The sequence below is a fragment of the Carassius auratus genome, unplaced genomic scaffold (genome assembly GCF_003368295.1).
Source record: "Carassius auratus strain Wakin unplaced genomic scaffold, ASM336829v1 scaf_tig00008541, whole genome shotgun sequence".
Taxonomy (NCBI): domain Eukaryota; kingdom Metazoa; phylum Chordata; class Actinopteri; order Cypriniformes; family Cyprinidae; genus Carassius; species Carassius auratus.
Genome location: NW_020523951.1, coordinates 10,122 through 23,038, shown reverse-complemented (window position 1 = coordinate 23,038; position 12,917 = coordinate 10,122). Strand labels below are relative to the sequence as shown.

The 12,917-nt window shown below is 41.1% G+C and overlaps 2 protein-coding genes and 1 non-coding gene across 3 annotated transcripts; all 3 read right to left on the bottom strand.

Annotated features, from left to right (window-relative positions):
• Positions 1-1,143: 1,143 nt before the first annotated feature.
• Positions 1,144-1,216, bottom strand: trnav-aac (transfer RNA valine (anticodon AAC)). The gene has a single exon. It is a non-coding gene; the product is annotated as a tRNA-Val (tRNA).
• Positions 1,217-4,287: 3,071 nt separating this feature from the next.
• LOC113072108 (uncharacterized) lies at positions 4,288-10,316 on the bottom strand. The gene is made up of 10 exons (XM_026245258.1): positions 10,114-10,316; positions 9,905-9,976; positions 9,543-9,788; positions 9,016-9,078; positions 8,821-8,925; positions 8,588-8,656; positions 7,318-8,407; positions 5,629-6,788; positions 5,463-5,543; positions 4,288-5,345 (listed from the first exon to the last, which is right to left on the bottom strand). Exons 3-10 carry the CDS (start codon positions 9,649-9,651, stop codon positions 4,288-4,290), a joined length of 3,735 nt encoding a protein of 1,244 aa, XP_026101043.1. The 5' UTR covers positions 9,652-9,788; positions 9,905-9,976; positions 10,114-10,316.
• Positions 9,718-12,182, bottom strand: LOC113072109 (uncharacterized). Its single transcript, XM_026245259.1, has 4 exons — positions 12,146-12,182; positions 10,114-10,813; positions 9,905-9,976; positions 9,718-9,788 (listed from the first exon to the last, which is right to left on the bottom strand). Exons 2-4 carry the CDS (start codon positions 10,805-10,807, stop codon positions 9,718-9,720), a joined length of 837 nt encoding a protein of 278 aa, XP_026101044.1. The 5' UTR covers positions 10,808-10,813; positions 12,146-12,182.
• Positions 12,183-12,917: the final 735 nt, after the last annotated feature.

Below are 12,917 nucleotides of genomic sequence, written 5' to 3'. Positions count from 1 at the left end.
CGAGGACCTTTCGCGTGTTAGGCAAATGTGATGACCACTACACTACAGAAACTCCACAGGCTAACGATAGTGCTTTTTGGGAAAATATTTATACTGTGATGTGCCCGAAAGCAAATAGACAATCTGCGTAAGTCCCACACACAAGAGGACAGAGTTCATTCGGCCTGGCAGTATATGCTGAGTTTCCTGAAACGCTACCCTTAACTTACCTCGGAATTAAACACTTGCAGCGTGATATCAAGCTGAAACCTGCCTTCCTGTGCTAGTCTCAAACTAACAAACCCAAAGTTTCAAGAGCACAGGAGAAACTCGAAAATGTCTCTTGGTGAATTTTGTTGGTCAAATTGTAGAGTTTCTCCATTCTTCTTGAAACTCACCACAGGGGTAGCACGTGTCCAGACTAGCATGGGAAAGCAAGTTTTAGCTTGATATCTCTTCAGAAAGCTGAGATGTGGACTTGCCACGTACAATCTACCCTATTGTAAAAAAACAGGCTGTTTGTGGTCAGTCGAATTCCGAGGGTTTAACACGTCTGGGTGCTTCGGGAGTAAGTGAGGAGCCACCTGAACAGGTTTATTGGCAGATTCGTTGACCATTGTGTTGAATTTCAAGAAGGTTAGCCATGTGTTAGAAACTGCTACGGCTTGCATCATTTTATCAGGAAATCTCTACACCTGTGTAGAGAAGGGCCTTCGTGATGCAGAGCTGCTGCTCAACAGAGGGCCACTCAGACAAATCTCTTTTTTCGTGTTCCTCAGAAGAAAGCCACGCAGGCTTGGAATGTCACGGTTGTGGGATAGGTTAAGGTCAAACAATGACTGCTCTTTCATTTCTGCATCAACTATACCTTTAGTGACTGTACTCATGCCTCTTGGCCGCAAAGCCTTGGAAGCGTTGAGTTCCTCCTCAACAGAAACCCACCTAAACAATTGTGAAAAGAGATGCAGTGTTCCCGCCCAGTTTCGAACTGGGGACCTTTCGCGTGTGAGGCGAACGTGATAAACACTACACTACGGAAACCCACTACCTAAAGAAGTCTGAAATCGTTCTGTGCAGGCTCGGCAATATGCGCATAAACGTTAAACCTTCTGAAGCCAACTGTCGGCTCAAAGGTGTTTATACATTTCTTCAAAAGAGGACAGCTGTTTCTGCTCGGTTTTGAACCGAGGACCTTTCGCGTGTTAGGCGAATGTGATGACCACTACACTACAGAAACTCCACAGGCTAACGATAGTGCTTTTTGGGAAAATATTTATACTGTGATGTGCCCGAAAGCAAATAGACAATCTGCGTAAGTCCCACACACAAGAGGACAGAGTTCATTCGGCCTGGCAGTATATGCTGAGTTTCCTGAAACGCTACCCTTAACTTACCTCGGAATTAAACACTTGCAGCGTGATATCAAGCTGAAACCTGCCTTCCTGTGCTAGTCTCAAACTAACAAACCCAAAGTTTCAAGAGCACAGGAGAAACTCGAAAATGTCTCTTGGTGAATTTTGTTGGTCAAATTGTAGAGTTTCTCCATTCTTCTTGAAACTCACCACAGGGGTAGCACGTGTCCAGACTAGCATGGGAAAGCAAGTTTTAGCTTGATATCTCTTCAGAAAGCTGAGATGTGGACTTGCCACGTACAATCTACCCTATTGTAAAAAAACAGGCTGTTTGTGGTCAGTCGAATTCCGAGGGTTTAACACGTCTGGGTGCTTCGGGAGTAAGTGAGGAGCCACCTGAACAGGTTTATTGGCAGATTCGTTGACCATTGTGTTGAATTTCAAGAAGGTTAGCCATGTGTTAGAAACTGCTATGGCTTGCATCATTTTATCAGGAAATAACACTCCAGATGGATGTGTTTTAAAGTTCGTCAAGGGGACACACAGACTGCTTGTGGTCACAGTCTTTGTATTACCAGTGGACATAAGGGCAGTTAGTGGTCACATAGGCGGTGAGAGGGACAGATGGGCTGTTTGTGGTGACACAGGTGATTATTGGGACAGAGAGGGCCGGCGCGCAGGGGTCTAAGGACGGCCTGCCACGTACCCCCTTTTAGGCGCCCCTTGAGGCCCTGCCCTTACTTGATGGCCTAGGCGGAAAAAGACCCTTACACAAGAGGACAGATTTCATTCGGCGTGGCAGTCTACGCAGAGTTCCCTAAAATCTCTTCTTTGGTGTTTCTCAGAAGAAAGCCACGCAGGCTTGGAATGTCACAGTTGTGGGTTAGGTTTAGGTCAAACAATATCTGCTCTTTCATTTCTGCATCAACTTTACCTTTAGTGACTGTATTCATGCCTCTTGGCCGCAAAGCCTTGGAAGCATTGAGTTCCTCCTCAACAGAAACCCACCTGAACGATTTTGACCGTGATAACCTCTACACTGTTGAAGCCTACAGCCAAAGAGGTGTCAGATCTTTTCATCGCAAGCATCGTGGAGCGCGAATCAAATTACAGATTCCGTTGCGCTCTTCAGTCTGCAAATACCTTCTATTTTTAGCAGCAAACCAAGCAATTCTCCAGCTATCTGCGGGAATCCTCTGTGGCCATTTCTTTTTTGCTTTTTTCCCTCTTTCATTTAATATATGTATATTTATATGCTTTACGAAATATTGGGTCTTTGAGTGCACCGGCCATCTGTTTATCGAAACTACCAGGTCAAAAGTACAGAGCACTGTCTGCGTGGCTATTACTGCTGCCTAGTGTGGGGCCAGCCGCGAATAGTTGTCATGTGCTGACAGCCAATCAGACTGCAGCAGCTGGCCAAAGAGCGGAAATTATGTCACAGCCAATCAGATTTTTTCATGCATTTATTTGGACCGGGGTTCGAATCCCACTCACACAGGTCTAAACCATTATTTCACTCAGCTTTGTACTTTTTAATCAAACAAAATTATTATATTAAACAATACATTACAGCTGCAAAGTATTTTAAATCTATGTATTTTTTTTTTTGGTTTACAAAGCAAAGGATTATGAATAAATGATTAGTATTAAAATAATAATAGTACACATAACATGTTTATATGGAAACATGAATAAATATAATAATTGTTATATTACACATGAATGGTTTCTATTAAATGGCTTTTGAAATGTAAAGAAGAATAATTTTAATTTAGTAAAAACTGAGTAATATTCAAGTACTGTATGACAAGTGATTTATGGAATAATTCGTTACATTTTAGATAATCTTTTGTGTTTCCAACACCACAGAATCTGAAATATTCTAACATATTACTCAAATGAAGTAGAACACTGCATCCTTGAAACAATTTGTAATTTTAAATTGCATTTTCTATAAAAATTTTAAGCACTTTCTAAGTTAAGTAAAAAAGAAAGAAAAACAGAATTCTGACAATATAGAGACATTATAATATCACACTAAAAAATAAACTGTATATACATGAGTTAAATATTACCAAGTGGCCGATCTCTGGCTTTCCATCTTGTCAAATGTAGACTTTTTAAACTCTTTTGAGGTCATCTCTTTCTGCATGCCTTGAGGTTGGTTAAATGGAAAAGCCACTAAAGATTAAGGGCCAAAGTATAGTATGTAAAAATAGTAAATAGTAGTCAAGATCTGAAGTGGAGCAAAACATTTTGACAGTAGTACTATGAATTAAGTTGAAAAAATCTTGAAAAGAAGGTTTTAGGACAACTTTGATGAAAGGTTTTGATTCAAATGTTGACTACTGTACTATGTTACTCTGCATAAATCATGTATAAATCAAGAGTTATACTTGCATTCAAAGTTGATGAAGACGAATGAAAAACAACCTGTTTATAATTAATCAATTAGTGTTTATAATTAAAAATAAGTTTTTCAAGATGAAATCACCTGAAACAAGTTCTTTACTTAAATTCTGTGTTTTATTAAATCAACTCAAACATGTGAAAAAAGTATCTATACATATATACATAAACAAGTATAAGGAAAAGCAAAGCAATGGGATGGGGCTGGGTAGAAGTAGAACAATAGTGACTTAACACAAGTATGAAAATAAATGTATAATGGGTAATAACTATCAGTTCTGATATACATATCCTTTGCAAGAAAAAAAAGAACAAGATCAATTAGACACATGAACACAAGGAAATAATAAAATAAATTAGATTAAACATCACAATTTACAAACAGCTGAAATCTACCAGAATATGCTCCATTTAGAGCACATGTGCTCTAAATGTTAAGGGAAGGATATGAATAACATAAAAACAATGACTGATTAAAAATGTGTATGTAATTGAAAGCAATGGAGCAACATAAAAAAACAACAGATGATTAAAATATGAATTTCTATTTATTTCTCTCTGCTGCCCACCTCTCCTTTTCCATTCCATAAAATGATGAAGCTTGAAATTCCTTCCATGTCATTTCCTGTGTCATGCCTCTGTCTTTGTATAAGGCGAGGACTTTAGCTGGACAGTAAATGTATTTTCCTGCCACTCCTGGAAACCCTGTGTGAATGTGCTTGCTGTTTGGGCCCTGCCTTAGCTCTGTGCGACAGAAACGGCACATTCTTCCCTGAGGTTGAGGATCCGAGAGTTTCCTCTTCTTTTCAGCTTTTTCCTCTACTCTTTGCTTTGTAAGATGCAGTTCACGCTGAAAGAAGTCAGTCTGGGCAAACTCTTCAAAGGCCATTCTTGGATTTGTCAGTCCCTCTGCAGCATAGGCTTTAAACACCTTTGTGGAGCAATAGTGATACCTAACAGGCCCTTGCTGATAAAAGTGATGAACTGATGATCCATCACTTTGGTAGCGGGATTTTGGCTGCCCACATGCGAGACATTTTTTCGTCTGTCTGGGTTTTTGTTGCTGCTGCTGCTGCTGCTGCTCCTGTTGATGTAGCAGTATTTCCTGTACTATTTTCTGTACATTCTCTTTTGATACTTGCTTTTCAGATGCTGGCTGAGAGACCGGAACTGCTGGATTCACAATGGCTGGTGGCAGTTCTACAACTGGAACATGGACAGTCTCGCTTTCCTCAGTTAAACTTTGCCACAGTTTTTGTGTCTCCAAAAGTTTTTCTTGACTTGTGTTCATTGATGAACTTGTGTTCAGCTGTTTAGCCAGGTTTTTCATGTACTGTGCTATGTGGTACTTGGTTGTGGGGTGAAGCAGACTGTTTGGATCTGTGGCAGACCGATGGACCATAGCAGCATAATCTTGATCCACAAGCTTTAACATGTCTTTCTGTCCATGGTACTTGTCTAGGAGGCTGTCAATAGCCTCCTTCATTGGTGATGTCCAGCGTTTATGGTCCAAGACGAACACTTGTCCACCAGTCTTGATTGGTCCAGTGCGGGCACTCCTTGGTGAGGATTGCAAAGGTATGGGTGGAGTATTTAAGGTTTCTAGAACAGAGGAAAAAGTTGTTATTTTACTCATTTACTAAGATGATGTTGAGGAGAACAAAGTGTCATTTACACTGATATTTAAAATTGTACTCTTAAAAAGTGGTATTAATTTACCCCTTTTAACTGGAGGTCCCATGCTTCCTTGTGACAACATCTGTACCATATGGATTGCAGCAGGTTCAGCATGTGAGATTTCTGGAACACAAAGCAATAATAGTTCCTCAGTTGTTCATGTTATTACATTAAAAAGTGTATGTCTAAAAAAAGATTGTTAACTTACCCATCACTGCAGGAGGTTCACCAGCAGAGAGCAAATGACTGATGGATGATGCTGGTCCAGGGGATGCTGTGTCAGAGAGCTGTGTCCGGCTGGAGGAAGGTGCTGTGTCTGGAGGTTGAGCTTGGACTTGGGTAGGAGTGGGTGTCTGCACAGGAGGAAGAGGCAAAAGAGCAGCTGGTTCACCTCTCTTTTGGGTTCGGTGTTTGTCCCAATCCAGAGGGACTGGACGGCAGCCTGGCTCTGTGTACTCTAGGCCAAACCTCTCTCTAGTGTCTCTGTCAGAGAGATGAAGTGTAGGATACTTCTCCTCCCCAGTCACTTTCTTGGAGGTAGAATTTAACTCAACCATTAGAGCTGGATCAAACACAGCAGGAAGGATGACACCTGGCTGCTTAAGATCCAGCATACGTTGGTGGTTCCACCGTGCCACCCCTGTCATGCCCTGGGCCTGGAACAATTCAGTGGAGACATGAGTCCCTGTGATCCATTGGGCCTGGTGAAAGTGGTACCCTTCTTGCTGTGATGTACCTCTGACAGGAATCCAGATGGGGACTTTGGCGCCTTCACCGGGTACATGATTAAGTTGAAGTGTTCCACCATACCGGTACATTATGCCCTCTGAGAGTTCAGGGTCACTGAGGCAACCACGGAGAATGTGCACTCTCTGTATGCGCCACGTCTTCAGCATGGATGATTTGAAGAGTGGAACATTGTTGGGGTCCATGGCCAGGTGAAAATGCTTTAGGACTTTCTCCACTCTGTCTAGCAGCTCTGTGGGTTGTGGTACTTTGGTCCTGCAGTGCTCCCGTATGTGCTGTTTGGTGGGATTGGCTGGATGGATACCGCAGAAACGATAGGCATCCTGGAGCCTCCCTAGGTCCTCCTGATCCACCACAGATAAGGCTGCAGAGAGGAGCTGGCAGAAAGTGCTAAACAGAGGGTGATGCTCAGAGGTGCTCTCCCGTGAAAAACGCCTCAGGCAGTGGAACAAGTCCAGCTTCACCACAATGTTATTATTGAAATATGACCGTGAGGCACAGGTGTTCTCCAGCGGTCCAGAGGTGGCCCCAGCAACAATGGAAGGGGTAGTCTTCCAGGCATCCCAGTTTAGATGTTCAGCAGGGATGCAGTCTGGGATCTTAAATGGAGCACAGCAATCCCTAAATGCAAGGCACAAAGATGAAGAACAATGAAATTTATTTGAATGTTTTTGTTTATTTTTAAAAGAAACTGATTTTTCATAAAGCAAAGAATGCAAAAAGCTACCATTGGTGTAAAGTTTATGCATAATATATAAAAAGCTTTTATTCAATCATGGCTTAAGTATTTATCTAAAAACAAAAAACTACACACTAACGTGTTATGGCCAGTGAGCCTTCATCAGGGTGGGAACAACAAAAACACTCAAGAGTCCTTTCATACAATTATCAATTATTGATGTGACAGTCACCTGATTATGTAATATGGACTGATGACAAGAGAGCAAATTTAAATAATTAATATACAGGTGATGTCACATCAAAATATATTGCATTGTTTAATTACAATTTGATGACATGTTTTCTATAATAATTATTTACATTTTCTCTCTTGTGATTATTAATTGTTTTTTTATACCAATTTTTTTTTTTATTAGACATGACATTGGTGTTCTGCATGGCAGTGATGAAAGAAGATGGCTGTCCGCACCTGTCCATCCAGTGGAAGCCTGCCTTTTCCACTCCAGCATCGTTGTACCTCTTGGCCAATCCCTGGTACATCGGCTCCAAGGACCTCTGAGTCTCAGACTGAACCATCACCCAGGAAACAATCAGCCAGTTCTCATTCATTATTGCATAACTTGACATGACCCCAGATGCCAGCGTTACTTTTCTTGCAACTTTCCTGGTGTGGTCAGACCTGAAGACCCTCCCAAATGTGCCCTGGAGGAGTTTGGACATGGCTGGCTCTTGACGTTTGTACTCATCTAGAAGGCAGTCAGTCAGGTAGAAGCTGGACACGGAGACTCCATACCAGCCATCTTGATCATCATATGACCCGAATGCACGTGGAGTGCTTTCCTTCCTCAAGAACTGCCCAATGGTCCTCTGTCCATATGTGCCAGCCTCAGCATCCCTGATGCTTTCTATGGCATGCAGGTATGCCAGATGTGCTCGCTCGTACTTGAGGTGCAGTAGCTCATTCACCTGGTTTGCCATATCGGTTGGTGACTTGCCAGTGCGCCTCAGCTCATCCATCACAGATTTGCAGATGGCCTTCTTGTACGTCAGGAATGCAGGCAGAATGTTGGTAAACCGCTTGGGCAGCTTCTCAAGCCATCGTGGATTGTCAGCAAACCAGTACTTCTGACAGGCCTTGCAACAGAGTCGTGAGGACAAGATGTAATACTGACCACTGGTGCCAACAATCACCCGAGGCCTACCCACTCCTGCAGAGACCACCTGTGGATGAGGACATCCATGCAGACATGGCAGGATGTAAGTGTTTCTCAACCTGACCATAATGTGAGCCTCCGGCTTCCAGATGAAAAATGGGTGTAGCTGGAAGAAGTTAGGGGATGGGAGTTCAGACGCCATATCAACAAGCTCAGGTTGTGGAGGAAGACGCCATAGTGAAATTGAGTTCCCTGGGTTACGCACTGGACGAGACCCAGGCCACAGCCCGAGATCCTGAAGCTCCATCCTCATCCACAGCTTCTGGTGTTGAGAACAGCTCCAGCTGCTCATGTCATGGTCATGCACAGGCAGGAGAACAGTAACAGGTGGCTGAGCTGAAGGAACTAGGATTTAAAAAGAAAAATGTATAGGCAAAAATAATGTAATGCCCAGATTATTCTTATAGATTGCATAGTTAATATGGAAATAATGTAAATAAATTACATGATTAAAGCAGAGTTAAGACAACATCATAGTTATAGTTCACAAAATAGAGGGGTTGTCTACATGCTGTTCATTCTTACCATTTTCACTACGGTCCTCAAATGCAAGCACTTTGCTTGCAGAGGTGACAGCAGCACTTTTGCAGAGTTCTGAAACAAAGTGCAGCCTATGTTTTGCATTTGTACAAACTACTAGCATCATGATATGATGGCAAATCTAGGATGTGTTTGTGAAAATGATCCTGACCTAAATCTGCTACGCACTGAGCAGATGTGCAACTGAGCATCAGCCCTACCCTAAAATGGAAACATACCTGGCGTTGACTTATGCCTTACACCCGTTTTCTCCTTTACTAGGAACGTCAGTTCTGCTGGAAGGGGCACAGGTGTCTTCCTCTTTATGCTTGGAGAGGTTGGAGCTACAAGAACACAAATAGACCAATTATTATATTTATGTAACAACACAAAAAAACAGAATTTGGTAACATGACCTTGATTGGTGTTTTTACCATCAACTGGTGATGCCTGCAATTCAGCACTTGTATAAGGAGTTGGGTTGGACAGTGATGGAACTATAAGAGACAAAATCATCAGTCACTTCAAAATTCGCAATATATGTTAGTAGTATAGTAGTAGTACAGTAGGAATTCAAACAGCCATATGTCTCTTTCTCCTGCTTATCATAATTTCACAAATGTTTATGGTACAATTATATACTGTGTAACAAACTTATGTACCTGTAATATAAATGTATGCCATTATTGACATTGCCATATTATTTTTCTCTACCTATCCCTCAATATATGTTATGTATATGAATTAATCTAATGTTAAGAGGGATTCACTCTGTAATGTGCCTTGACACCATCTTAATTGTTAATAAATTATTTAAAATGTAATTGAATTCATGCAGATATACCATTCTAAACACTACTCACTAGTCTAAGCAGGAGGAGCAATATGACAATGAACAAGCATGCATTCAAGTGTTAGTACCTTAAAACAACATGAATGCAGAAGAAAAATGCACACTTACCATCATCGTGGTTGGAATTCATAGTCCTTAGGACAGTTAGTATAATGCCAGCATACAACCATATTGTTGGAGGAACATGGCCGGAGCATGGCCAGAACGCAAACAACATAACAGTTTAAGTCGAGTTTCAGTTTTGGAGGGCAATTCATCTTACTCCAGTCCTGAAACCTCTTATTTAAAAACCTGTCTTTGCTCCTGGTGACACTCTGGGTATGGCAGCTGCTGCTACTGCTGCTGGCACAGCAACTGGTTACACACAAACACAGAGATATGAATTGAGAGACAGGTAAATAAAAACAAAAGTTAGACCATAGGTCATCATCAATACTGACATTTGGTTTGTGTAATAACAGTATACTTACAGCTCTGCACTTGTAGCTTAGAGGGTGAGATGCTCAACATCGCTCTCTCCAGCTCTTCATCATCATCCATCACTGTTGCACAGACAATCGTTTATTTGCCCAATTTTTTATGAATTAAAAGCATGAAAGACTATTACTGGTCATACATAAATGTAAATTTTTATGTAAAAAACAAAAAAAAGATTATAAATCTTAATAGAATAACCAACCAATAGGTTTTGCTGGGGCCCTTGGGGTATGTTTAGCAGGTATGGAAGCAGCGGCAGATTGCTGCTTCTTCTGCAGGTATTGCTGGAGCTTGTACATGCGTGTCCCTTGGACACAGCTCTTCTTCATGATGAAGTCTGCGTAGCCATCAGCTCTGCTATCCCAAATCTCCTTCCAGGTGCTCTTGGCCCGGGAACCAAAGCCAACCAGCTGGTTATCTTCTGATGAGGCTGCCACAACACCCATTCCACTGGCCTCATAGGTGAGAAGAGACTGGATCTCTTCAAAACTTAGGGCATAATTAACAAATGACAGTAGACTGTCCTTGCCATGCCCCTCAGCCACAGGGATGCCGGATGCCTCCTCCTTCTGAAGGTTCTTGATGAGATACATAGTGTACCCTACATCATTCTCTAAAAGCCATCTAAAAGACTTCCCTTTATACTTTCCAAATTGCAGTATGTATTCTCCCAGGACCTCCTTCCTGTCAGAGGCATCCCCTCCTCTCTGAATGACCAAAGACCGAGCATTCTGCCACACAAGGTCCTCTCTCATGGGCGCAGACTTGTCCTGCAGAGTGGGGTCATCCTTAATACGTCTGGCTTCTTTAGATGGCTCCTGGAGGAGAAACCCGAGTGGTCCCTTGCGGAACACAACACAGATTCTCCCTGGGAAGAACAGCACTTTCTTCTGCATCTTGATCTACCATGAAATAAAAAAGTAGAATTTTAGGCTTCATTTAATAAGATACTTATACTTTTCAGTACCTAAAAATATCACTACTGGTTTCATTACATTTAATTGTCTGAACAAATCTGAGGTGAAGAGTGAGTGGGGCAGGAACAGTGTTCTATAGATCTCTGAAGACCAGTGTTGGGCAGTAACTAAGTTACTGTTACATTACTTTTTTTCCAGTAACTAGTAGTGTAACTACTTACTAATAATGTTTTGTAATAGTTACCATCCATAAAACAGCTTAGTTACTTTTGATGCCTCAATGCCGTTGATTTAAAATCCAACAATCAAATAATTCCTATCTTTATTTTCATAATTTTCATGACTCACACATGCATGTAATGTCCCCAGTGCAGCAGGTGAGCTTGGAGTATGGAAAAGTTTACATTTAGCAGATATATATATATTGCATATATATATATTGCATTAAAATTATTTTGTAAGGAAAAAATATGTGGCTTTATTTTACTCTGGCATTACATCCCACCAACATCCCTTTGATCAGCATGTGGAGCGTTATATTTCTATAATTAAAAATCTTTTGGAAAAATAAACAGTTTCTTATAAACTTATGTGATTTGATAAAACACATAAACTATAATCGTATATGTATAGGTAACAGAAAAAATACAATTAGCTTCCAGATGTACATGACAATTAATGAGATTAATACAACACTTCTATTTGAATGTCACTATCAATCACTATTGTGTGTTTTTAATAACTTCTGACTGTGATCCAGTGTGGATTTTGGTCAAATGATAAGGCAGAAAAATGTTGTTAGCAACATTCTAGAAGAATTTTATGGGGGAAAAAGTAATGTAACTAATTACTGTTACCAGAAAGTAATAAATAACAATATTACTAGTGAAATGTATGCTGCACATTGCTTTACATGGAAACCATTCACATGAATGTAAAAAAAACAACGATAAAAAATAAAAATAAAATCATGCTCATTCATTATTTAGCTTGTTTTTTTACCACAAACTCGACGACCGATGCTGCTAAGTAATGTATCAGCATAACATTGTAATAAACTGACTGACAATATTTTTAAACCCAGTAACACAAAATCTACACACATGAATATATAAAATGATCATGTTCTTTCATAACTTCGCTTGCAAATCATCCTTTGATGATTTAACGTTAATAGTAAATAAAATCTGACGGGGTAAAGTTTGCTTATAATCAATAACTAACGTTACATCGCTCAACAAGTAATGGGGTTTAATTATAAAGCATTAATCACAAGCTTTAAAGTATAATACACACATGAAACATGAAGTAACTTACCTTTGATAGATGTGCTGATTTAAACGAGCGAGGCAGATCTTTGTATTTCACTCTCCGAGGCGGAATGAAAATGGCGATTTCAAACTCCGCGCTTGTGCACAAACACAGAAGAGCGCCACGAGAGCGCCAGCGGCCGAAAGTATATTACATCCGTAGTGGTTTAGCACTACCATTGAGAATGAATGGGAAACGGTTTAGGGCCGTTTAGCTAAACAATTCAAGGCCGCGGCGCGGGAGACCCGGGTCCGATTCCCGGCCAATGCAGCAGAGGTCGTGTTTTTAAGGCCATGTTAGTCGTTCTTCATAAGCGGCAGCTGTCCCCAGAGCCACGAGTACAGCGCAGCTTCACTCACTGGTGGCTGAATGTCAGAATTGTTGTTTCCCGCGCAGGAGACCCAGGTTCGATTCCCAGCAGAAGCAAAGCAGTGTATCTTGCTACTTTAGAAGTGGGCAACTTATCAGTGTTTTACAGGGAACTAGTGGAAGCACTCTAGACAATGCTTTTCCATGCTTGTTCAACGAAGTACAAGCAATTATGGCTCATGCACCTGTGAAAAACTCCTGAAGGCAATAAAAAGGCTGCAGGCAAGAAAGGTCATGCTTAAAGAAACCAGTGAGAGTAAACTGACCTGTTTGTTGTCTCTAAAAAACACCAGAAGAAAAATGTCCAGGGTCAATGCTGACCTGCATGAAAGTGGAATAAACTGCAAGGTAAGTAATGTAAGATCCCCAAGACAGCGCTACAAGGTCACAGTTGGACAGTGGCTTGTTG